Source organism: Typopeltis vanoorti, chromosome 10, assembly GCF_054136105.1.
Source record: "Typopeltis vanoorti isolate ZY-2024b chromosome 10, IOZ_Tvanoo_1.0, whole genome shotgun sequence".
Taxonomy (NCBI): domain Eukaryota; kingdom Metazoa; phylum Arthropoda; class Arachnida; order Uropygi; family Thelyphonidae; genus Typopeltis; species Typopeltis vanoorti.
The window spans coordinates 86,717,215-86,742,755 of record NC_143558.1 but is presented as its reverse complement, the minus strand read 5'-3'; the positions used below and the strand labels follow the sequence as shown (position 1 = coordinate 86,742,755).

The following is a 25,541-nucleotide window of genomic DNA, read 5'->3' as shown; positions in this document are numbered from 1 at the left end:
TATTCGTAAAGTGAAGATCTGATCCTGACAGCCTCTATTTGGCCTGAATCCAGCTTGTTCTTCACCAAGCTTTTCTTCCACAATTCTTCTCAACCGTTTCTCAAGTATACTTGCATAGATCTTGCCAGGAACACTCAGTAGGGAAATACCTCTGTAATTCTCACATTCAGTTTTATTTCCCTTTTTATATATGGGTACTATGAGAGCTCTACTCCAATCATCGGGAATTCGTCCCTCTGTCCAGGCTTTCTGAACTATGCAGTGCAGCCACTGTAAGACTCTTATACCACCATACTTCAGCATTTCTGGTCGAATATCATCTACTCCTGCTGCCTTTCCACATTTCAAGCCTTTGATGGCTTTTTCTACTTCAAGTATGGATATGTATTCCGGACTGCATGCCTGGTCAGTGTTTTTTATCACTGTGCTGTCATCACTGCTTGTTTCATTTAGCAGTTTTTCAAAGTAATTACTCCATACTTCAAGGATATCTTTTTCTCCTGTTTTCATTTCACCTTTATCATCTCTAATTCCTTTTACAGCACTCTTTCCTCCATTCCTAAGCTTCTTCAACAATTTCCAGAATATTTTGCCACCTTCTTGATATTTATTTTCTATATTCTTGCCAAAGTCCTCCCATGACTTTTGTTTAGCTAGTTTTACACACTGTTTAGCTTTCTTACATTTGTCTCTGTATTCTGTAAGAGTAAAAGCTGACTTATTTGCCAGGAACTTTTGATATGCTTTCTTCTTTTCCTTCACTGCCTCTTTAACTTCCTGTGTCCACCAGGGAGTTCTGATTTTTTTATCTTTGCACACAACCTCACCACATGCCTCTCTGGCAGAATCAATCAATGTTTCCTTCAGAGTTTGCCACTGAATCTCCAAGGTTTCAGACCTGTTCTCAAACTCTTTCATTTTCTTTTCAATAATATTTCTGTATTTTAGTCTACAGTTCACATCTGAGAGCTGCTCAACTTTTATTCGCTTTAAAACTTTCTTACATGTTATTCTTTTCAATATGAAATTCAATTTTATCCTGCTAAAGACTAAATAGTGATCACTTCCAATTTCAAATCCTCTGTACACTCTGGTGTCCTGCACCAGGGAGAAAACATCACTATCAACAATAACATAGTCAATGAGACTTTTCTTATTCCTTGCTTCTTCTCGCCATGTGAATTTGTGCACATTTTTATGTTGGAACATGGTGTTAGTAATAACCAGTCCATGTCCTGAGCAGAAATCCAACAGATATTTGCCATTATTATTAGCTTTGCTCTTTTCTCCAAATTTTCCCAAAATATTTTTGTATGTCTCACAATCATTTCCTACTCTACTATTTAGATCCCCAACAAGGACCAACTTTTCCTTTTTCATTGTGTCAGTTGCTTTTTCTAAAGCCTCAAAAAATTCCTCCACTTCTGCCTTAGTAGAATCTTCTGTGGGACCATAGGCACAAATAAGTCTCATCGTCCAGTTCCCCATTCTGAAATTTGCCCACATTACTCTACTTGAGACTGACTGCCATTCAAGAAGATTAGCCTCGTATTTTGTGTTGAATACTATGGCTACTCCTTCTTTTCCTTGATTGTCATTGCCTGAATATAACATTTTGTATTTATTGCTCAGAAAGATCTCACCAGTTTTGGTCTTTTTTGTTTCAGTCACCCCTATTATGTCGATCTGGTACTTATCTAATTCCTCAGCTAGCTCCATTTCTTTGCCATTCAGGCTTCTTACGTTGATAGTACCGATCTTTAACTCTGGTGATGTTGAGTTGGGGTTTGTTTTCAGATTTGTTCCAGTAGCTGACTTTTCGCTGTTCGCCCTGGTTCCCTGGCGAAAACAACGGGGGCCTTGTTTAACCGGGCGACGCCCTAGCCGGCATGAAATTTTGTCATGTTGTACCATCATTTTTTTATTTTGGTTTAACCAATAGGAATGCAATTTGGTCGGCTAAATCCCAAATTGCCAGCCCATCCTCGTTCGTTCAGTATCAAAGTAGATACCCAACAGGGTGCACCACGAGTAGGTGAGGATTGGACATTAGGTCAGAAGCCCTGGTCGGTTCTCCGCATTCCTTTAAAGGCTATGTGGAGGTCTCCTCTCAGTTATACAGCTTTGACCCTTAAGCACCCCTCCCTAGAAAATATATGGAAAGTAAAAAAAAAAAAAAAAAAAGTGCCATCTTTCATAATCCAGAAGGGGTGAGAGAGCTGCCTGTTAACTGTAAAGGAATGCAAAACTAAACTTAGCTATTATTGCTAGTCATCTTCCTTTCAACACTTGCACTTGTTTGCCATTGTTTGAATTTGAAAAATGTGATCGTGTGAGTTAAATTGTTATTATTATTATTATATATTTTTTTTTTTTCCAATTACAATTAAAAAGCATTTCATGGCCTTTCAAGAATGCATGGACAAACATTTTGCAACATTTTCCTTTCAAAAAAGGAAAATGTTCCAAAATGTTTGTCCAAAACCTAAGCATGATAATTTCAGTTTTAGTTGCAGTTGCTGCCACTAAATTAAATTAGATTATTAGAAATTAAATTGTAAAACCTCATATTCACATTGGATGTGTATGCATCCAAAATAAGCTTTTAGAAAGCTTGTTGTTCTATGAATTATAGTTTTTTTTTTTTTCTCATCAGATTGAACATAGAAAGAATTAAAATGCTATCTTTTCTTTCTTTCTTTACTTTTAAGTTTTCTTTATTTCACCATTGGCTCAATCTGTTGAAGTGTAATTTGGCTTGAAGAATAGTGTTTATATTATAATGGTACAACTCTCCAAAAAAAGGTGTATGTCTTACAATCCAACCACAGAAGTCAGAACTCTCGTTGGCAAACTGCTAAAAGAAGAGTCAATTCATATTGAAGGGGAGAAAGAAATATGGCTATGTACGAATTGGTCACCAACATGTGAAATCACGTGCTTTATACGTAAAATTTTCTAACAAGCCAAATAGTTATCACTTTAAGAACTACAATGATCATAAAAGAGAAGTTAATTTTCCGACATGTAATAATAAACACTCATCCCACAATACAGATTGTGATTACCCTATTATTGGAATGGATTCTCCTTCTTATGGCTTGCGCAGAAGTGTTGAAAGGTCTTGTATCTATGGGCGTTCTATACCAAGAGTTACAGGAGACACTATTCTGCTCTATGGAGAAGCAATGTGAATATACAAATTTTGTGTTCTCTAGAGGATATTGGTGATCCGCTCATTCCAATCTTGTATGCAAGCCCACAGCTCTCAGCATATCAAAAGAAGTCTGTAGTTCACTTAGCTGAATCTACATCCAGCGTTACCTAAAACAATGGTCGACAAGAACTGACTAACTTTGCCATAACACTAAATCTGTGTTTGGAGACATGAGCAACTCTGAGCAATCTCATAAGTGTTTCTACCACACACACACTCACTCTTTGTCCACTGGTTGCAGTGAATGTAATCGTGATTGTCCTGGCTTTTATATCTTCCAGTAATAATGCTCCACTTTGCAAAGCAGTTATTGTAAACATCGCTTTGAAGATAATGTTAGTTACATTATCAGAACATTTAAAAATGATTAATAACATTGTTAGAATAGCAGTAGAACATTGTACTGGGCAGAGTACTCTGACCCGAATGTGATAGAACAGTTCTGAAATTAACCAGAACACAGAATTAGGCATGGTCAACAGATTAATCTTCAATGGAATTTACTGCTGCATTACAGGAGTTGCTACTGTTGCTACTAACTTCATCAAAGATTAACAGAAAATTTTCCATAGGGCATAAAGCAGTTTTTACAGCCAAAGGTTATATATGTCTTTATTTACAAGAAAAAAAAAGAATGTTTTGTCTGTATGTTTTAGTAGGAATGCATGAGACAAGTTACTTAAGGAGGAAAAATTATTTGTTATAAAATCTTTGCCCATATATCAAAGACATTCTTACTATTAAACATTCTTAAAATAAGTAATGCTAGTGTGGAATCATTAGTTAAAATAGTGTCATAGGATGCTTCAAGCATATCCATTTCACCTTAGCATCTGATGATATTACCTGAGTGCTAATGTTTTGATTTAAAAAAATAAATGAGAAGCATTAGGGAATACTATTTCCATTAATGTGGATAAGAACCCATCATATCAGACCTATCCTTGTATTATCTTTTTATGAGGAAATTGATTTTATACACATCTTTAGTCTTTTTCAAGGCATCTCATGTTTCAAAGGTGATATGGTCTGCAAGACGACACTATTCCTGATCTTAGTACTTGGTGTAATTTTCATGTTTATCACAATAGCTGCAAATCTGCTGGTTTATACTTTGATCAAAGTATACCAGAGGTGCATATGATTGGATAACCCCCCCCCCCCCCTCCACATCAGCAGAAGATATTTGTTCAAAAATGTAAATGAAGAAATCAGAATGGGAACAATACTACTAGATGACCATGAGGTCTGAGTAGCAAGAAATGCCTTTGTTTTTTCTAGTATTTATTATTTTTGTATTTTATATTTTGTATATAGCATTTTTGTATTACTTAACTGTTTCAAATCCTTTCTCCTACTTATTATTCTCAAAACTGAATAATAATTTAATAATCTCTAATATGGCATTTGTATACACCTTGGAATGTTATCTTATATTACACAGTCACATAATAAATATATCACTTGATTCTAACATGAAATATTTATCTTCATCATAACGTTCATAACTATAGATGTTTTGATATGTTCCTCTCTGATTCTTTGATCTGATAGTCTTTTTGTCGTATGCACCCATTCTTTTCGATTTGGTTTATAACTTAGAATTTTGAATATATGTAAGTTTGGCTTGTGTTCTATTTCTTCCTTGATTGAATAAAGTAGAGCTAACTTCACTTGGTTTTATTCTTGCCATGTTCATGCATGGTTTAGCTTAGAAGTACATAGAATAATGTGTGTACTTAAAAATATTTGAATTTTTTTTGTTTTAGTAACTAACTTAGGATTACAAGTTTATTTCTTATTACTATAATTCATAAAAAGTTAGTTTTAAAATGTAGTATCCTTTTCATCTTAATGATGTTTTGCATGCAAGATAACTTTTATCCGGTGTTTTATTTTACTGTTGTTTTATGTTGGTATTTTTCAGGTTTGATTTTCATTCCATATTTTCTCATTGTGATGTTTAAGTTCCATACTGCTCTTTTTAAGTTGTTTATGTGAGATTTCCATGTCTCAATCATCCTGAGTATTCCACTGCATTAATCTTTTATATTTTGAATAGCATTGACAGGCGACAAATTTTATCTTAGCCTGAATTTTATATATTGTTATTCATATATTTTTAAACATATTTTTTTCATTTTTCTTCTGTGCATCTAATAAAATATTAGATACATTTCTTTTATGTAATATGAGACAGTGTCTTATTTTCTCTATAATTGTCTACATTACATTTTTTCCCTTTCCTACAAGTAATTTAAACAATTCATAATCAAATGTACAGTATCACCTTTTCTGAATATCAGAATCAAGATGCTTATCTTCCATGGGTTGGTATATATGCTTGATGTTTCATTAAAAGATTAGTCATTTCTGGAGAAATTCTTTCTGGTAAATTTCTGCAGGTCAGATTTACTTCCTTCTGATGATTTACATTTTTTTTTTTTTTTTTTTTTAAATTTTACTTGTTTGTTATTTTTTAGGTTTTTTTTTTAATGCAACTCCCATGCATGAACATTGTAAACATATAGTACATTAGTACCATGGATGGGCTAAACTTTTGCTCTTTTATTAATTTCTAATTTTTTATTTTTATTTTATTTTTAGAATGTGTTTAGTTTTAAAATTTATACTTTTTAATCTGGAAATCTTGCTGTTAGAGACCAGACATAACACTTTTTTAAGCCACTTCATGCCTCCAACAAGTTTGATGGTGATCTCATATCCAGTAATGAAATTCATCTCCTACCTAAAGGCAATCATAGACATACATGCGCAAGGTGGAATTCAAATCTCCACCGATTGGTTGGAAGATGAATATGCTAATCACACATCATCATATCCCCTCAATCATCCAATGTGGGATGGGTCAAGTTCCCCCCCCCCTACCAAGGGGCCTTACAAGTAATTAATGCAGCCGGGTCACTACTCCTTGCTACATCCCCTAAGGGAAGTATTTCTGACTGTGAACCATGTGTGTGTGTTCATGGGGCCAGTTTGCCTGTTCTGAGGAATGAAAAAAACCAGAGTTTCTGGGAGAAAACAAAACCCTACCTCCATATAGTGCTAACCACATGTTTTAATTTATTTTTTTCATATAAACTGTTATCTCATGGGAAGGTAGAAGGAATAAGAAAAACATAATTAAAAGAGGAGTTAAAAGAATAGGGACCAGTCTACAGATAATATAGCTGATATATATATATATATATATATATTATAAAAAAGTTAAGTACTAGACTAATTCAAGCTGCTCTGGTGGCAAACTGCTGATTATAAGCAAAGGTACCATGGCAGCTTTGATATTACTTGTACTTAGTGTGTGTCCAAGGTCGTGATTTTTATGTGGTTATCACCTACGAAGGTATAAACTTAATAGTGCTGTGAGTGTACTAAAATGCTGTTTTTTGAAATTTTATTAATTATTTATTTTAACTAACATAATCTAGAAACGCTGCTCTAGAGACCAAACATGAAACTTTCTTGAGTTCCTTCCACACTGCCAATAATTAGGGCAGTGTTCTCACACTGTATGACATCTCCCACCTAAAAAAAACGTTCACACACATTCATGTCTGTATTGTGATTCAAATGTAGAGCAGATATGTTTACCACACAGCCAACAAGGTCAGCATTTGTACTATAGTTCAGAATCAATTCATATTCTAATTATTTTGTAAGAAATAAAAAACTGATCTAGTTTAATGTTTTTCACCTTTCCATAATATACTATTGTAATAATGATCTTCCCATGGCCACCCTTCAGATTACTCAATTGCCCTGCTGTAGAGACTGTCACATATCACTTAAAACAGTGACACATCTAATAAAAAATATTAGATGGAAGTAACAAGTAACAAGACCTTAACGCGAATGGGTTGAAATTATTGGACTTCTGCTGTACTAACAGCTTGTCCATAATGAATACCTTCTTCCAGCACCGAGAAGTCCATAAGTATACCTGGTACAGGGATACACTAGAACAAAGGTCTCTGATTGACTTCTTTATATTCTCAGCAAACCTATTTTCCTCAGTGTTGGACGTTCGTGTGAGAAGAGGGGCAGAATTGTCAACTGACCACCACCTTGTTGTGTGCACTCTACGGCTTCAGAAACCAGATGCTACCATCAATGCCGGTAGGCCTAAGCAGCTATACTGCGTGAAATGGGAGACATTGGAAAATGAGGCTGTGAGGAAGAATTTTGCAGATGACATTTCCTCCAGGTTCAAAGAGATTCCCAAGCATACTGCAGATGTTGAGGAGGAATGGAAGCTGTTCAGAACAGCTGTCACTGCCTCTGCACTCTCATGGTGTGGCAGAAAGCGGCTCAGCGTGGCAATGGGCAGTGAGAAAAGGACACCTTGGTGGAACCAAGAAGTCCGAAAAACTGTCCGGGCAAAAAAGGAGTCCTACCTAACATGGCTTAGAGTCAGGTCACCTGAGATGCGTTTGCGGTATGCTGAGGCACGAAAAGCTGCTGCTAAGGCAGTAAAGACAGCAAAGCAGAAGGCTTGGGAATCCTTTGGAGAAAGATTACACTCATCCTATGCAAATGCAAACAAAGTATTCTGGCAGACCATCTGCTGCCTTCAAGGGAGGAAATCGTGCACAGCAAGGGCAATTAAGGCCTCTGATGGTGCACTTTTAACAACCGAGAAGGATATCCTCCACAGATTGAGGAATACTTTGAGAGCCTTCTTAACCCAGGTGGCCCAGCAGTTGTGGACATCCAAGAGGTGCAGATCGGGACAATGACTAGTCTCACAACAGAAGAGGTCCATTTAGCAATAAAATCGCTAAAATCGAGCAAGGCTGCTGGCGATGATGAAATTCGACCCGAAATGCTAAAAGCCTTAAATCAAGACGGTGTTCTCTGGCTGACTCGAGTGTGTCAGGCTGCTTGGATATCTGGGCGAGCACCAAAGCAATGGCAGACAGGCATAATAATACCAGTCTTTAAGAAGGGAGACCAGAAGGATTGCAGTAACTGTCGTGGCATCTCTCTGCTCAGCCTTCCTGGGAAAGTGTATGCTAAGTGCTTGGAAAGACGGTGCAGGAGCATAGTTGAGTCAAAGTTCCAGGAAGAACAATGTGGCTTTCATCCTGGTAGAAGCACAACTGACCAAATCTTCACTTTAAGGCAAGTCTTTGAGAAATCTTGGGAATATGCCAAGCATGTCTACACATGGTTTTGTGGACTTGGAGAAGGCATATGACCGGGTTCCTCGGGATAAGATTTGGCAAGTAGTACAGGAGTATGGAGTAGATGGTCAACTATTAGCTGCCATCAAGTCCCTGTATGAATGCCCAGAGTTTTGTGTCAGGGTAAACAGCACAAAGTCTGAACCTTTCTCAGTCTCCGTTGGCCTCCGCGAAGGGTGTGTTCTGTCACCCCTCCTTTTCATAATATTTATGGACCGGATTGATATGCACAGCACAGGCAGTGAGTGTGTCAGAATTGGAAAATGTTGCATTGGACGTCTGCTTTTTGCAGATGACCTAGTTCTGCTTAGCTCTTCCACAGATGACCTCCAGCGGACCCTGGATAGGTTTGTAGCTGTTTGTGCAGATGCCGGAATGAAGATCAGTGTGGCCAAAACTGAAACATTTGTGGTCTCAAGACAACCATCCCAGTGCACTCTAAATGTAAGTGGAGTCCCAATGAGACAGGTGGATAAGTTTAAATACCTTGGGTCCATATTCACAAATGATGGAAAAAGGGACGTAGAGCTAGATACTCGAATTGGCTCAGCAAGCTCAATATTGTGGGAGCTAGGCCGTTTGGTAGGATTGAAGCGGGAGTTAAGCCAGAAGGCAAAGCTGGCTGTCTTCAATACAGTCTATGTCCCCATCCTCACCTATGGTCATGAGAGATCAGATCACATGGTACGAGTCATGCTCCAACGTTAGTAACTCACTCTCGGCCTCAGTCTCAGTGATTCAATTTATCAGTAGAGCGTGGTGCATACAGATGTATATGTGTATGTATTACAGTGTAGGCTTATGGCCTATCCGCATATCACGTAATTTTCAAATTATGTAAAGCATTACCCTTCATAACCATGACCTCGAAAAAGAGTAATAAATGAAAATTTATTACTTTGGATACTAAAATTGATATTATTAAAAGGTTTGATAACAGAGAAAGCAAAGTAAACATCAGAAGAGCTCTAGGCTTTGGTGAATAAACTATACTAGCCATTTTAAATAAAGCGACCGAGTAACGCAACCAGGCAAAGTGGCATCTGCATCTGTGAGTATGCGGTGTACTAGGAATAGAAGCCCATTAATGATCAAAATGGAAGATTTACTATATCTTTGGCTAGAACATTGTAATCAGAAGCGTATTCCGATCGACATCAATTCTTAGACTCAAGACTTTAAGCCTTTTTTCTATACTTTAAGAAAACAAATATCAAGATAAGACTGCAACATTTTCTGCACACAAAGGCTAGTTAGAAAATTTCAAATCTTGATCCGGAATGAAAAAAGTAAAATTAACAGGCGAAGCAGCAAGTGCTGATGAAGATGTTGCAGCCAGATATCCAGCTGAATTAAAGAAAATGGGTACAATGATCGTCAAATATTCAACGTAGACGAAACTGGCCTGTTTTGGAAGAAAATGCCAACAAAAACATTTTTAGCAAGAAAAGAACGAACCACACCTGGTTATAAAGCATCCAAAGATCGCTTAACACTTTTACTTGGAGGTAATACCGAAGGTGAGTTCAAATTAAAGCCAATGCTAATTTATCAAACAATGAACCCAGGGGCTTTTAAAGACTGTAGCAAACAATCCTTCCAATAATATGGAAATCAAATAAAAAGGCATGGCTTACCAAACAGTTGTTTGAAGAATGGTTCACTTCGCATTTTTGTCCTGCAGTTGAAAAATGCTGCAATGAAAATAATTTAGCTTTCAAAAGTTCTTTTGGCATTGTATAATGCCCCTGGACATCCCACCTCACTTAATGATTTAAATAGTAATGTGCAGGTTGTATTTTTACCACTGAATATGACATCTTTGATACCTGTGGACCAGGGAGTCATTTCCGCATTCAAGGCTTACTATATTAGAAAACTTTCGCTCAGGCAATTCAAGCTACAACTGGAGACAATCCAATCACTCTAGAGGAATTTTGGAAAAAATACTATATTAAACAAGCAGGTATAAACATTCACGAGTCTTGGGAAGAAGTGACAGCCAACTGATGAGAGCAGTCTGGAAGAATCTTATGCCTGAATCTGCAAATAATTTTGGTAGTTCTATTAATCCCATCAACGGAGTTATCGATAATATTGTTTTGATTGGAAGTGCTCTTGGCTTTGAGAATGTCAATTCAGGAAATATTTGGGAATTATTGGAATCACATTCGAAAGACCTAAGTAACAAAGATCTTCTTGGAATCGAACATCAACAGGCATACAAAGAGGAAGAAATGAAAGATGTATCTAAAGAAATCACTATCAAAGAACTTGGAAGAATTGTTTAGGACAATTGAGAAGGCAAAAGAACTTATACTAGAAATAGATCCAATTGTAGAGAAAAGCATGAACGTTAGCCACGGTTTAGATAAAAAAATTGATTGCTATCGCAAAATCATGGAGGAGGGAAAAAAGCTACCACTGTTCAAGTTACATTAGATAAGTTTTTTTTATAAAAAATAAACATTTAGATAAGTTTTTATGTAACAAATATGTATAAATAAATATGATAACTAACTTAAGTATAAAGAGCTAATAAGCTTCATTTCGGCAATGTAAACATTACTTAAATTAAGGGGATATTAAATCCCGCATAGTTTTAAAACCGAATAAGAAACTCAAAGATCGGAATCAGAGAGTTTCTTGCCGAATATAGTAAACTATAAAGTATCGGCGACACTAGCATTAGCCAATGCAAGTGATCCTAGTACGTAGTACTATACCGGGAAACTCGTTGCAAAGGTGGAGGAAGTTCAGATCGCTATTCTTAGTTATTTTCCATAATGTAAAAACACATTTCCTAGGAAATGTATGCTGTTATTACATTATGGAGGGAGGTCACTACCCAGACCGGTTTCAGCCTTTTTTGAGGCTTCATCAGTGAGTAGCTAGACCTAATACCAAAGTGTATAGCGAAAAGAACTTATGTACTCTGCGAACGAATTTTCCAAACAGGTGCAACCATTAAGTTACTTAAGTATAAAGAGCTAATAAGCTTCATTTCGGCAATGAAAACATTACATAAATTAAGGGGATATTAAATCCCGCATAGTTTTAAAACCGAATAAGAAAATCAAAGATCGGAATCAGAGTTTCTTGCCGAATATAGATAATCTATATTCGGCAAGAAACTCTCTGATTCCGATCTTTGAGTTTCTTATTCGGTTTTAAAACTATGCGGGATTTGATATCCCCTTAATTTAAGTAATGATAACTAATAATTAAGGAATTGACAGCGTACTCTAGAAATATAAATTAAATAAACTTTAATATATACTTTCCGATATTTCGGCAAACGTCACGTTGCCATCTTCTTGGGAACTTAATACAAAGACACGTGCACACAAGTACTACATAACAGCAAATGAGAACCGAAGCTAGGAAGCTAACATTTCCCTAAAGTCCTGATGGTGCCCCCTGGCGGACTATATTGGTAGTTCTTGGCCTTTGGGCTGAAGTTCTTCTGATAAATGTTTCCCAAATTTGGGGCAGTCTCATGCATCCAAATTTGTTGAGGTTTGGCATGTTCCTAAGGGATGAGGCTGATTCCATGAATAGTCTTTCATATTTGAACTTGCTGCAGTGTATTACTGTGGCTTTCTTCCATCTTATTCTGTGGTGAGTATCCAGAGCGTGATCTGCAAGCCCAGAGTGGCTGTACTGGTGAAATCGGATGTAATCCTTGTGTTCTGAGATTCTGATATTTGCTGTCCTGCCTGTTTGGCCAAAGTATATATCGGAAAGTATATATTAAAATTTATTTAATTTATATTTCTAGAGTACGCTGTCAATTCCTTAATTATTAGTTATCATGTTTAACCAGCGTATAAGCCTCTCTACAAGAAATGTATAAATAAAATATATAAATACGTGTCACCGTAAAAAATAAATTTTGTTTAAATTTTTATATTTTGCAGGATTCATTATAATTATTCCCATTAATTCTTAACATTGAATTCCCATTAATTCTATATGAGGTGTCCATAGAGGGTTAATTAACCACATATATCAAGGGAATACCTGTATATATCTTCTTCCTTTTTTCCTCTTTTACCTTGTGGTGTCGAAGATTTTTCTATTCATTTAACCGCAACCGTACACAAGGATAAGGTGGTTAGCTGTATGCCTTTCAGTGTATCCTATGTCTGTAGAGGTGTTTCTGAAGGCCAGTTTGCCTGCTTACAGGATGAAAAAACTCATAAGCTGGTGAGAAAAAGCCAGTCCATGTCCAAGACCGGCTAACTTGGCTATGCCTGAAAAAGATCCTAAGCTCCTCACGTCAGTGATGGAAATGGAACCAAGGACACTCCTTTCGCAGGCATATGGTTGCGAAGCACATAGCCACTCAGCTAACCACACGGATGAACACACACACACACACACACACACACACACACACACACACACACACACACACACACACACACACACACACACACACACACACACACACACACACACACACACACACACTATTCTTGTCTCTAAAGAGATATTATACTATAGCCCTACTTGTAGATATTTTTCTTTTAAAGCACAAATACGTATAAACTGTAAAATTACTGAAGCATTTACATTATCGCATACAGCTCCATTTATGTAGATGACTTGTGTAAGTTACTGACCTTGTTGGCTGTGTGGTTAGCACACATGCACTCCAACAGGCCACAGGATCGTATTCCACCGTGAGCATGGATGTTTCTGATTGTCTTTAGGCGGGAGATAAATTTCATCTCCCAGTGGGAAACTTTTGTCCCATTACTTGGTTAAGTAATGGGACAAAAGTGGATCAAGAACTCTGCATTTGATCTCTAAGGCAGGGTTTCCAGACTAGGTTAAAAAAAAAAAATTCTCTCCCCTCCTGTGGCACTACTGATATACTATAGGCATAAAACTTTTGTGTGTAAGAGAGAGAGATAAAAAATGACATGCTGTGTAATGTATATCAATGCACCTCAACAGTTAAGTTGTAGTTTCAAATAATGCATCAATGAAATCAACATGGATTACCCATGAAGTCCTTTTTGTGTTGTTTATTGGACATGTAAGATTTGAGATGTAATTTTAAGATTTCAAATAAAAATTTCTTATTGGAAAATGTGTTTTCATGAAAACACATTTTGTTTTTTCATGAAAACACATTTTGTTTTTTCAAACAGTTGTTTCCTGATATCAAGTGATATCAGGAAACAACTTTTTTTTACATCAAGAGTAAACAAAAAATCTGTGCAAGTGCTTTTACTATATTGGTTTTAATTGTTTCAAAACAAGATTTTTTGTGGATTGATGCGAACGGAAACTTTTGGTTCCAAAGAGAGCATAAGTTTTAAAATGAATAAACATTATCAGTGTTCTCTTTAATGGAGAAGCTTAGAGTTTTAGATGGCTTTCTTATTTTATTTTGCTGTTGACAGCCTTCAGAAAGCATGTATAAACATATTGAATAACTACTAGCAAGCATTTCTTACTAGGAAGCATTTCTAGATTTTTTTGTGCTCTATGATATTTTATTAAGTGTCATTGAGTTTTTGGGAGGCAGAGATGGTGGGGTGTTCTAAATTTGATGAATAGTAAAGTGTGTTATTTGAAAAGCTTATTATTGATCTTTCTTCCAGTTCCTGAATGTTCCAATGTTCAGAAATGTGACATTGAAATGTCTAACTGAAATAGGTATGTGATTTAATCTGAATAGTTCAGTTTATTCTTATTATGCTAACTAAAGATTGTATTTACAAGAGAAATTCTAACAAAATGAATATTCAAAATAGTTATGTTCTATCCATTTATATAACTCATTCATCAGTTCCTTATATATATATATATATATATATATATATATATATATTAGAATCATTTCATTTGTATTTTACATTGTAACATTTGCTGTCTGAATAAACAAACAGAATAAATTGGTAAACACTGTATTTTCTACTGTTGAAACTTCACTGAATCCAGAATCAGATCTTTGTAGTGCACAATTTGTTGAGTTTATATAATTGAAAATTAATGATTTTTCATTTTGTTAAGATATTTGAAATGATTCTCAAAACAATATTCTGGTTATATACAAATTATTTTAATTTAATTCATGAAGAACAAAATTACATATACTGAATTGGCATACAATTTATTCATACTTTGTGATTTAACTGTCAAGACATTTATTACAAGTAGAATTATTCCTCAACCCAAAGACAGATGTTCTCGCCTTTTGAATACTTTAAAAAAAAAAAAAAAAACTCTTAGAAAGAAATCCCATCAAAGCAGTGTATGTATGCTGGCTTTCTGCTCTGACTCTTTTCTCAAATCATTAGTACAATTGGAATCATATTCTTATATTTCATTATGCTTAATACATTTTGAAACAAATCGCATCACATTTCATTTTTGCATATTTTGCTAATGTATTTGTCAAGTTAATAAGATTTTCAGCTTTTCCATGAAATATGTTTGAACTGAGGTGCATTTAAATATTATCCTCTCAAGTGTTGTGGCTTATTACATCTATATACCTTGAAATTCTTAAATTCAATTTAACTACAATGATTGATCCTTTCTTGCCACTGTTAAGCATGTCAAGTCTGTGTTCATAGTCCAGTTTGCTTCTATAGGAAGAGGAACTCTCATCCAGTAAGCTTAATAAACTGACTCTCATTTATTTCAAGTATGCAAGTGGTCATCTAATTCCAGATATGTGTCCTCAAGGGGATGTACAGGATACAATGATAGTAATGAAAGTTAACATTATTGCTAACTTCCTACCAGGAATTTTCCTTGAAGTTAGTTTGTTACCTATCAGGACTATGAGGTTGTCTGGCATATATCTCAGACTTCCAAGGCACTTGTATCTGCATTGATCCAGTCCTTGATATTTCTTTGGTCTTTTGCCTACCATCCTTGCATGAAACATGAGAAATTCAATGAAATTTATCTTGGTGAACAAGTAACCATACTTAAGTGGGAGATGAATTTCATCAAGTGGTATGAGATCCCTCACTCCTGCTTATTGAAGCTACTCTAAAAAAATAAATAAATAATACTATCTGAGATTAGCTCTGCTCACACATTCATGAATGCTAATAATGGCTGTTGTTCCTACTGTATTCATTTTTAACATTGTCATCAATACTGGCTGTTCACTCTGCTGATATTCTTTGAGCTCTCATATCTCTACTCTATAATCTTTGAGCAGTAGTTTTATTTCTAACTCAAATCTCAGATTCATAATTAAAACCAACTTGAACTGTCTTGTATACTACTAGTTTAGGGTTTGATTAATTTCCCTTTCATTCCATATAAATTTATTCATTCGACTCCCTCCATACCAGCATCGTTTATTCTATTGTTTTCATATTTAATTTGCCATTTCTGCTAGAAAATGTACCTAAATAGTTGAAATGTTTACTTATTCTATACATTATTTATTCAAGATACAGTTGATATTTTCCATGTTCCTGTCTGTTTTCATGGCAAATTTATTCCAGCAGATTAGTTAAAGAATCATGAAGATTTGTATTGGTTTTAAGAGTATAACATCATCCGTATAAAGTTAATGAGCAGAGATTGACATCTCCAGTTTTAATATAAGGTTACTGCTTCTTTCTTTCATAATGTGATCCATACAGATGATGAATAACAATGGATAAAGTATACATTCTTGTCTCCTTATCCCTCATTTTTACTTGTACCTTCTCCCTTTCTAACTGCCAATTTTAAAACTTAAATACAGAATATGTAGTGCGTCATGTAATGTGCTATTTATACCTTATAACTGTATCATGTTGAACAGCTTGCTGTTTCATGTTTGTTTTCCAGATATAAAAACTTAAATAAGAGATCATTATGTTATTATATGTTCATGATTTTTCAAACCACTTGCTTGCCTTTAAAATAAAAACTAATCCTGACAACTTATTTGCCTGAACCCAGCTTGTTCTTCAAGTTTCCCTTCCACAATTTTTCTTAGCATCTTTTTAGAAATACTTCCATAAATTTTACTTGAATAACGTGATTTCCCGTAGGTTTCTATAGAAAATCGTTTAATTCGTTCTGGATGCTGCCTACTATTTAAAGAGAAGTTTTATAAAATAGTAAAAAGCACACTTAAAAGGGCAAAAACTCACCAAAGGCTGAGATGAACAGCTACCCAATTAGATGAAGAAGAATGGAAAGTAGAATGAAAAACTGACCCTCTTTACACTATTATATACACTTTATTAAACTGAAAATATGTACACAATGTTTTTACTATTCTTCTTTGAAATTTTCAAAGTTTATTCAAGGTAAGTCTCCTATTCTTCAGTAGCTGACCTCTATCTCTTTGCTAAAGGAGAAGTCAAAAATCTGTCCAAAGTCGATCGAACTTCTCTTTTTTTCAGAATGTTTTTAAAGTGATTCAGACACTTGTCTTCAACCAAGGTACAAAATCTGTTCATTTCAGCTTTGTTGGGATGCCACTTTGTAGACAAAGACTGAAGCTCTTCCCAGTAGTGCAGCATTTTTTTTAATGTCACCTGTTACATTCTTCTCTTTTTATTGCTGTCCTCCTCCTCTGATGAGCACTCTATCTTCCTTGTCTCTTTCCTTATTCAGTTGATTTTTCAACTCTTCAAGATCTTCTGTTGTCAGATCTTTTGAGTGTTCTTCAACTAATTTTTAAGAAACAATTAAACACTTGTTCTGGCTTGTATCCATGAATGATGGTCCACTCCTGAAATTCTCTAACAAACTTCTCAGCCTCCTCTTTATTTGCACTGGCTACTTTTCCATGTCTAATTACACTATGGATCCTGACCTTCTCTTTAACTTCTCAAACCATCCTCTGCTGTACTGTGTCCTGCCACATTTTTCTTCAAATTTTCATAAATCATTCTGGCATTGCTGCAGATCATCTCTCGTGAATCATAGTGTCACCAGGCATTTGACGCTCATTTATCCAGATCATCAGAAGCTTTTCCATTTCTTCATTCACAGAACTTTGGGATTGAGAGGCCAAGGTCTTTATACCAGCTGCAACTGAAGCTGCCTTAATCTCCTCCTCCTCCTTCAAAATTGTAGATATTGATGATTATGCTATGCCATGCTTGACTGCTAAATCCACAATTCTGACTCCTCTTTCATATGCTGAAATTATTTCTTTCTTTTGCTCAATTGTGAGCAACTTTCTGCTTCCCTTGGGTTTCTTTCTCACTTACTTTTTTTGGACCCATTGTCAAGAAATTTTTTTTCTGAAAAATATAAAAGAAATATGACATTATTTATTTAATTAGATAAGAATAGAATTTACTAATTATAAATTAATCCCCATAGTAGAATTTAGCCCAGTAAAGAATAAGTGCTATCACACTTACCTCTCGCATTCACAGCCACATGGAGCATGCACCATACTAACACTGGTATGAGGCTTCTCACTTCTCGCTGTCTCGAACATAAACAACCCAGTTGGGTTGTTTACGTTCGAGATGAGCTAGACAGTTTATGTTAGCGCGCGCATCCACTAAAACATTTGTTACCCAAGTCTGAAAAACAGCGAAAAAAATCTTCGTTAGCCGAGGTATCACTGTATTTGTCTTAATTTCTATTTTATAGATAGGTTGCATCAGTGCTCTATTCCAACATCCATAATTCTACTATGAGATTATACCTTATGAATAATACATTGCAGCTGCTGTAAAACTTTTGGTTTCTATATTTGCATATTTTTACTCATTTGTCACCTCCTCCAGCTGCCTTTCCACATTTCATGTTTTTGATGACTTTTTCTACCTCATGTATTCTTAATTTCATTCCTCTTCTAGAAATATTTTTTATCATTGTTCTGTCACTGCTTGTTTCATTCAGCAACCCTAAATAATTACTCCAGAAATCTTGAATATCTCTGTCTTCATTTCATATCGCTTTTATAATCTTTGATTCATTTGCTTGCTTTTTCAGTAGTCTTCAAAACATTTTACCACCTTCATAATAGATATTATGAAAGTGGCAAAATCCACATGCAAAATACCTAATCTAATGTTTAGGTTCTTTGCTTTCTTACATTTTTCTCTATATTCTCTCAAAGCACACACTTACCGGGAACTTAGTCTTTTTGAGTTCCCCATGCAGTTCCGATTGATCTATCCTTGCAGACAACTTCACCATATGCCTGTCTGGCATAAGTGAAGTCATTTCTTTCAGGGTTTGACAATGAGCACTAAGGTTTGAGTCTTGTTTTCAAATCATTTCATTTTTCTCTAAATGGTATAGGTTGTATATTTGAGTCTACAGTTCACCTATAAAAGCTTCTCAGTTTTGACTGTCTTAAAACTTTTGTTTATATTTGTCTTTCTAATGTGAAATTCATTTTTATTCTGCTTAAAACTAAATTGTGATCATTTTCTGTTTCAAATCCCATGCGACTTTACTTTTCTTGTTCCTTCTCTCCATTTGAAGTTTGCTACATTTTTGGAACATAGTATTAGTGAATTATAAACCTATTTCTGCAGAAACATTCTTATATTATTCTGGAAACTTATTTCTGCATGTTGACATTTGATTCCTACTCTGCTGTTTAGGTCTCAATAACCAACTTTTCCTTATTCTTTGTCAGCTCTTATGACTCAAAACACTGCTCCAATTCTTCATTTGTAGAACTTTCCATAGGACCATAGATACAAGCAATTATCATTGTCCAATTCCCCTATTTTTAAGTTTGTCCATGTCTCTCTACTTAAATAATGCTACCTGGTTGGAAGTGTATTTTTCACTTGGTTAGACTGTAATAAATATAGTTTAAGTGTGAGCAAACAAAGTTTGTGCCTGAAAATATCTTCAGGACTGTAGCAAGGTGGTGCAACTGTTGGCAACTCAAGTGATGATAGCTTGATCCACCTTCGCTCCGAGTTGCCAATAGTTGCACCACCTTGCTACAGTCCTGAAGATATTTTCAGGTGCAAACTTTGTTTGCTCACACTTGGATAAAGGATTAAACTAAATTTATTATAAAATGCTACATAGTACAAAATTTTATCTACATGTTTTGAGTTGAATACTAGCTGCTCCTTCCTTTTCTGAATATGACATCTTGTTTGTGTCTTCATTTTTGTAACACAAGGTATGATGTAGTATACTTCTTTTCCATCAGTGCTTCCTAGGTTGACAGTGCCTATCTCGAATTCTGCTAAGTTCAGTTTGGGTTTGTGCCAGTAACCGACTCTATGCTGTTTACCATAATTCCCTGATGGAAATACCTGGTCCTTATTTTAAGTGACTGATGCCTCACCTGCCATGACATGGCTTGCAATATGGATTGCAAACCATGTTGGGATTAAGGGGAAATGAGGCTGCAGGTACTGCAGCTAAGTCAGCTTGTTTTTCAAGCTTTCTCTACCTCCCTGTCCCCTACATCAAATACAGGCAGATCATAATTCACTTTTATTTCAGTATCAGTCATTATGGAATAGATACCAACAGGCTCTATGAAATCAAACATGAAATCACATCGTGGCAGTCTAGTATATGCAAGGACCTTAAAGAGGAAGTTGTTCTTGCTTATCTTTGCATAGATCATAGTCGCCTTACCCACTCCTTCCTATTGCAGGATGATTACATTCCTATGTTTGAGTGCTCTGGTACTGAGTTAATCAAGATTCACATTTTAATGAACTGCTCTCATTTTGTTGGTGAGCTTAGTCACTGTTTTAATCATATCCATAATTTATCTGTACCATGTATACTGAGAGATTTTAAATCGGATTCATTAAGTGTTTTTTATTTATTTATTTTTTTATACAGAACATTCATATTCATCACTGTATATAGATGACACATGTTGTATGTATTATTTATAAAACTATAATTACTGTAATGTTGTTTTGTTTATTTATTTATTTAGTAACTATTACTTTGAGTGTAGCTGTGATCTGCATTGCCATAATTATGATGTTAGCTGTCCTTGCTCCACCCTTAACCAGGCAGATATTTTGTAAAATGCACTTTTTTATTTTAAGGTTCATTTTACACACTACATAAACATACTTGTCAGATAGGTTTTTGTCTGTCCATCCTGACTGGCTGGATATTAAAATTTAATATGTGAAACATTTGTACAACGGTTGTTGAGCTATCCAAATACTGTTTCAATTAGTACATTTACATGCACAAAGTGGGGGGGGGGGGGAGCTAAAACTATATCATAATTCCACTCTGACAGAATGGAGCTTTGGGATTTAGATATGCCCTCAGCTCATCTAGAGAACTAACTCTAATTATACTATAGGCTAATTTTTCTTATCGCACCATATTGTAGAATGGTCGCTAATAGTAGGCAGTAAAATTACTGTAACCATTTTCAAATTCTCTTCTAGTGGCCTCATCACCAGAGCAGTTGCACCATAAGACTAGTGCTGTCCTAGTCTTTTGTTAGACTAGGACATAGGTTAGACAGGATTCTGATTTAAAAGCTTTTAGTCATAATTCCACAGATATGGACCTAGAGGTGCTCACACTAGTCCATGGGACTTAGACCTAGAGATGTTTGGTCATTGTCCAATGTAACATGATCCTATCATCATTCAGGCCCATGTGCATTTTTCACATGATAAGGGACTGTTAGATGTACTTTTGTGATTAAGATACTGAACTTCTACTAATGCCAGGTCAGCAGCAACCATGGATATGGCTACTCAAACATTACACCTTCATCTGACAATGATTTGACCATGCACATGAATCTGAACTCTAGTTTTGATTTAACTGTGAAAAATACCTTACATACTAACTTAATCTACCTAGCCCTGTCTTAGCTTTGTAGTGCATGTACTGCATTACATTTGGATCAGCTACATATCCTATCTCAGATTTATTATGCAACAAGTTATTGGTAGACCTCTTTTGTACCTTTGTGATGACCACTGCAGGTTAATGAGCAGAATGTTGAGTCATTCAGCTCTAGCTGCCTAGGAATATTTGTATGGTATGGGTAAGAAATCCCATAAGTGTAGGACGTCATCATTTATCTCCATATGGCATCATTGCAGCTGTGTTCTGGACTGCTATCAGGATTTTTAATTTTGGCTAGCTTATTTAACCAGTAAGACTAGGGCTTGAATAAAGATCTGTGCTTCTAACATAAAAAGTCATGTTACTCCTGCCAAATACCCCATGTTCTTGATTTGATTGATGTTCTTATGGTTTTAAACATTCAGAACATGATTACTGAATGTTTTAAATATTTTTTTGTGTTTTAAATTATCATACCAACGTATCTGTGCATTGATGTCTCTTTGTATACATGTTTCATACCAGTGCTATTCTTTGTGGTTTATTATTTTTCAGGAAATCACAACATATACTAAAATATTAATTGTAATAACTTTAATACTTTCCTATATTTTGACAACATTATGTTGCCATCATCAGGGATCATAAAAACAATCATATGCTCATGCAGGCACTAACACTGGGCAAATGAGGCTGAAGAAAGACAACCAAAGTCAGGTCTAGAGTCCTGAATGGCAACCCCTAGTGGGCTAAAAATCTGAGGATCAGTGCTTCCCAAATTTCGGGCAATCTCATGCATCCAAATTTATTGAGGGTTAGAATGTTTCTCAGGACTGAGGCAGATTCAAGGAGTAGCTTCTCATATTTGTATTTTCTGTGGTGTAATAGAGTGGCCTTCTTCCACCATATACTGTTGTTAAATTGTGAATGAAACTATGTTGTGTAATTTATTTTTTTTCATTCACATTTAACATTGCTTATTATGTATTAATCATAATTTGTATAAGGATTATTTATTGTTCCTTAATTAAGGATTACTATTTAAATATTTATTCTAAACTTAACCTACTATTAATTTATTAAATAATAATATGTGTAGAAATTTATGATAACTAAAATATATATGTAAAGTAACGAAAAGTGTATTATAAATAATTGTATACGTAATGAAAGAGCTGATTAAGTAGCTCAAATATTCTGTTTATTCTTATTTGTGAAAATTTAATGTTATGTAATCACTTATGTAAGAGCAGAGCGTTGTATTACATTAGCGAAATGTTTACGTTCATGCGTTGTCATGGAGACGCATGAAATAAACAAGCACGAGTCGAAGAGTGCGTGACCTTCGAACCAGAAAGGAGAAAGGGGAGGCAATAAGAATTTTAATGAGAAAAAAGAAAAGTGTTTTGCGGAGCCTGAAGGAAAGTAGGATATAAGCAAGGAAGTGAAAGAAAATTATAAATTCTTTAGGGCAGAAATTCATGAGAATAGTGTTTAGAAGTGAGCTAAAACATAGTGAATCATATACTTAGCTGTAAGTGAAATCAGCTGTGTTGTAAAGGAAGATTAATGCCGTAACCGGATAAATAAAGAACTGGACATTCAATGCAAAAATTCTGATTAGTTCCAGTTAGTCTAGGATTACTTCTTAATTCTATGTTGCCCTGAGAAGAATTATATTGAAATTAACTGGTTTGAGAAAAGTAAACAAGGAAAGATATCAGTGCCTTATTGATGTGTTTTTTTTTTAGAGTAGTGAAGCGCGATTAACAGTAGTTCAGTTAAAGCGTTGGAGAATTTTATTTAATGTGTTCCGCTAGCTGAAATAAGTTAATTCATAAGTGTGGTCGCAATAAATTGATGTATTGAAGATTGTATCTGGTAAGAGTAGTCATACATGTTTGTTTATTCTAACATTAACTATAGCGTATCTTCGAAGTTCAAGGTCCGAAATAAGATTGCTTGGAATAATGTCTACCTTGATTAGTGCCTGCTGTGAATTTAAACATTAAGTACAACTGATAGATGTGTGCAGACTGATCAAATGAGAAGTTTTGTTTTATTAACTTGAATTAAGAAAATTTATAATTTTGAAGCAGTGAATTGTATGTTCAAGTTTAGAACATTGAATTGGAATGAGTGACTTAGCAAGATGTATTAAGTTATTTGTATTGTTTCATTTAAAAGTAGAATTCGTGTATTTGCTATATTATATCGTATATTAAATGTTTTATTTTGTTAATCTAAATATTGTGTTTGCCTGAACTCCCTTTTATTGCACCGTTCATAAAAAATTCGAATCTTGCGGGTGCCCCAAGTAGAATAATAATAAATGATTCGGCCTAATGAGAAGACTGCTAACTTAATTAAGAATTGATCCTACTGTTTATATAGACTAATCTAAAAATAGGGTGGCGCAGTATAATTATAAATTTCCCTACTTTTGGATCGGTGATCAATTCGCAATTAGTTATTATATTGATAAGAGTGACTTGAACCAAGATGGTGGATTTAGAACATAACATGAAAATAGAACGTCACGACACTGTGATGGGTGTCCAAAGCATGGTCTTGAGTGACTTTAATGATAGAACCAGGTATATTCCTTGTGTTCAGAAATTCTGATATTGGCTGGTCTTTGGTGGAGCAGATGAGGGATGCCAATTTGTTACGTAATTTGTAAGGGTGTTTAAAAAAAAAAAAAACACTCATCATCAGATCTTCAGCCCAACGGTTAAGACCATCCAATCTAGCCAACTAGAGGGCACCATTTAGGACTCTAGATTGACTTTGGTTGCTTTTCTTCAGCCTCATTTGTCTAGTATTAGTGCAGTGTGCACCTATTATTGTTTTTGTGATCCCTGATGATGCCAATGTAATGATGCTGAAATATAAGAAAGAATTAGTTTTTGTAGTTAATGTGTACATCAGAGTAACCAACATATAAGCCTGTCTACCCGAATTATTCTGTATGCTATGTTAATAGAATGATGACATTTAATTTATTATTCAAGAATGATAGGTTTCTTTACCTTCAGGTAAAGTTGTGATTATCCTTTCCAATATTAGTCTTTCACACACTCAGAAGAATCCATTCTAAGAAAATAGTTTTAAATTTATGGTGACTCCAGGTCACAATCCAAAATTTGTTTTTTTATATGGTGTTGAAAAAGTAATTTGCCATCTTTCACTTGTTCTGCCAGTGTTATCAGACTAAACGGACTGGAAGTGCTATGCAATAATAATAATAATAATAATAATTAATAATAAAAGCTGTTGCTCTTCTCCTGTCTTTATCTATACCAGGGGTCGGCAGACTTTTTGGACCATTGACCCCTTCATGGAATCCTTGATCGCTCATCGACCCCCATCATGTTAAATAAATGTTATCAGTAATAAATTTCTCAATTTAAAAATAATTCCTTCATCCTTTTACTTTATTACTGCTTCTCAATAAGAAATATTTAAAAAGTTTTAAAAAGAACATTAAAAATTTAAACTCCCCTTTTGACCCCTAGACATTTACCGACCCCTTGGATAGCCATATCGACCCACAGGGGTCGATATTGACCACTTTTCCAACCCCTGATCTGTACTAAAGTCTAACATTTCTATCTCACAAAGGAAATCTCTTCTGTCTCTTAGAACAAAAAAAATTATTGTAATTTTGAAAGCTTATAAAGGAAACACATTGAATATATGAAAATATGAACACAGATGGTTATAGTAATAAAATATTCCATTGACTCTGATCTCTCCACCTATTTAGTCCTAGATAATGATCCTATTTAGACCACCCATGGGGGAGAAAAGATTTTCTTAAAAATATCCCAAACTGCCACCAGATTTGCTATAAAAATTCAAATTTCTACATCATATCCTGTCTCTCCACAATTTTACCAGTCTCCTAAGATACACAAATCTGAAGTCCCATTTAACACCGATTGTGGATGGCATTAACTGTCCTACTTATGCCTCTTCAAAATATCTTGCTAGTCTTTTAGGACATTACATCAGATACTCTGATTTTTGCATAACAAATTCAGCCCATTTCATCAAGAACCTAACTAGTATAGACATATCATCTTCTGATATGCTCGCTCATCCCAACATATTGTCTCTCTTTACTAAATGTAAATGATGTTTTAGACCTTATTGGAGATCTTTTTCCACAGAGACATTACAGAACTGTTTGAACACTGCCTTCTCTCCGATTTCTTTCTATGGCAAAATTTTTTTTTTTTTACAAACAGCAGTTTGTAAAATTTGGCCAGATTTGGTTGGCCATCCATATCTCAACTAACCATGCAATAAATTAGGATATTTCTACTGTGCTGTATTTGGAAGAAAAACTTATC

The 25,541-nt window shown here is 35.0% G+C and overlaps 1 protein-coding gene across 1 annotated transcript in view; it reads left to right on the top strand.

Annotated features, from left to right (window-relative positions):
- LOC150102567 (exportin-1-like) overlaps positions 1–25,541 on the top strand; it is a 448,940-nt gene that overhangs the window by 134,497 nt on the left and 288,902 nt on the right. The window contains exon 10 of the mRNA XM_090399503.1: positions 14,040–14,094. Within this exon, the coding sequence (XP_090255629.1) occupies positions 14,040–14,094 (55 nt within the window). The remainder of the gene's footprint in view (positions 1–14,039; positions 14,095–25,541) is intronic.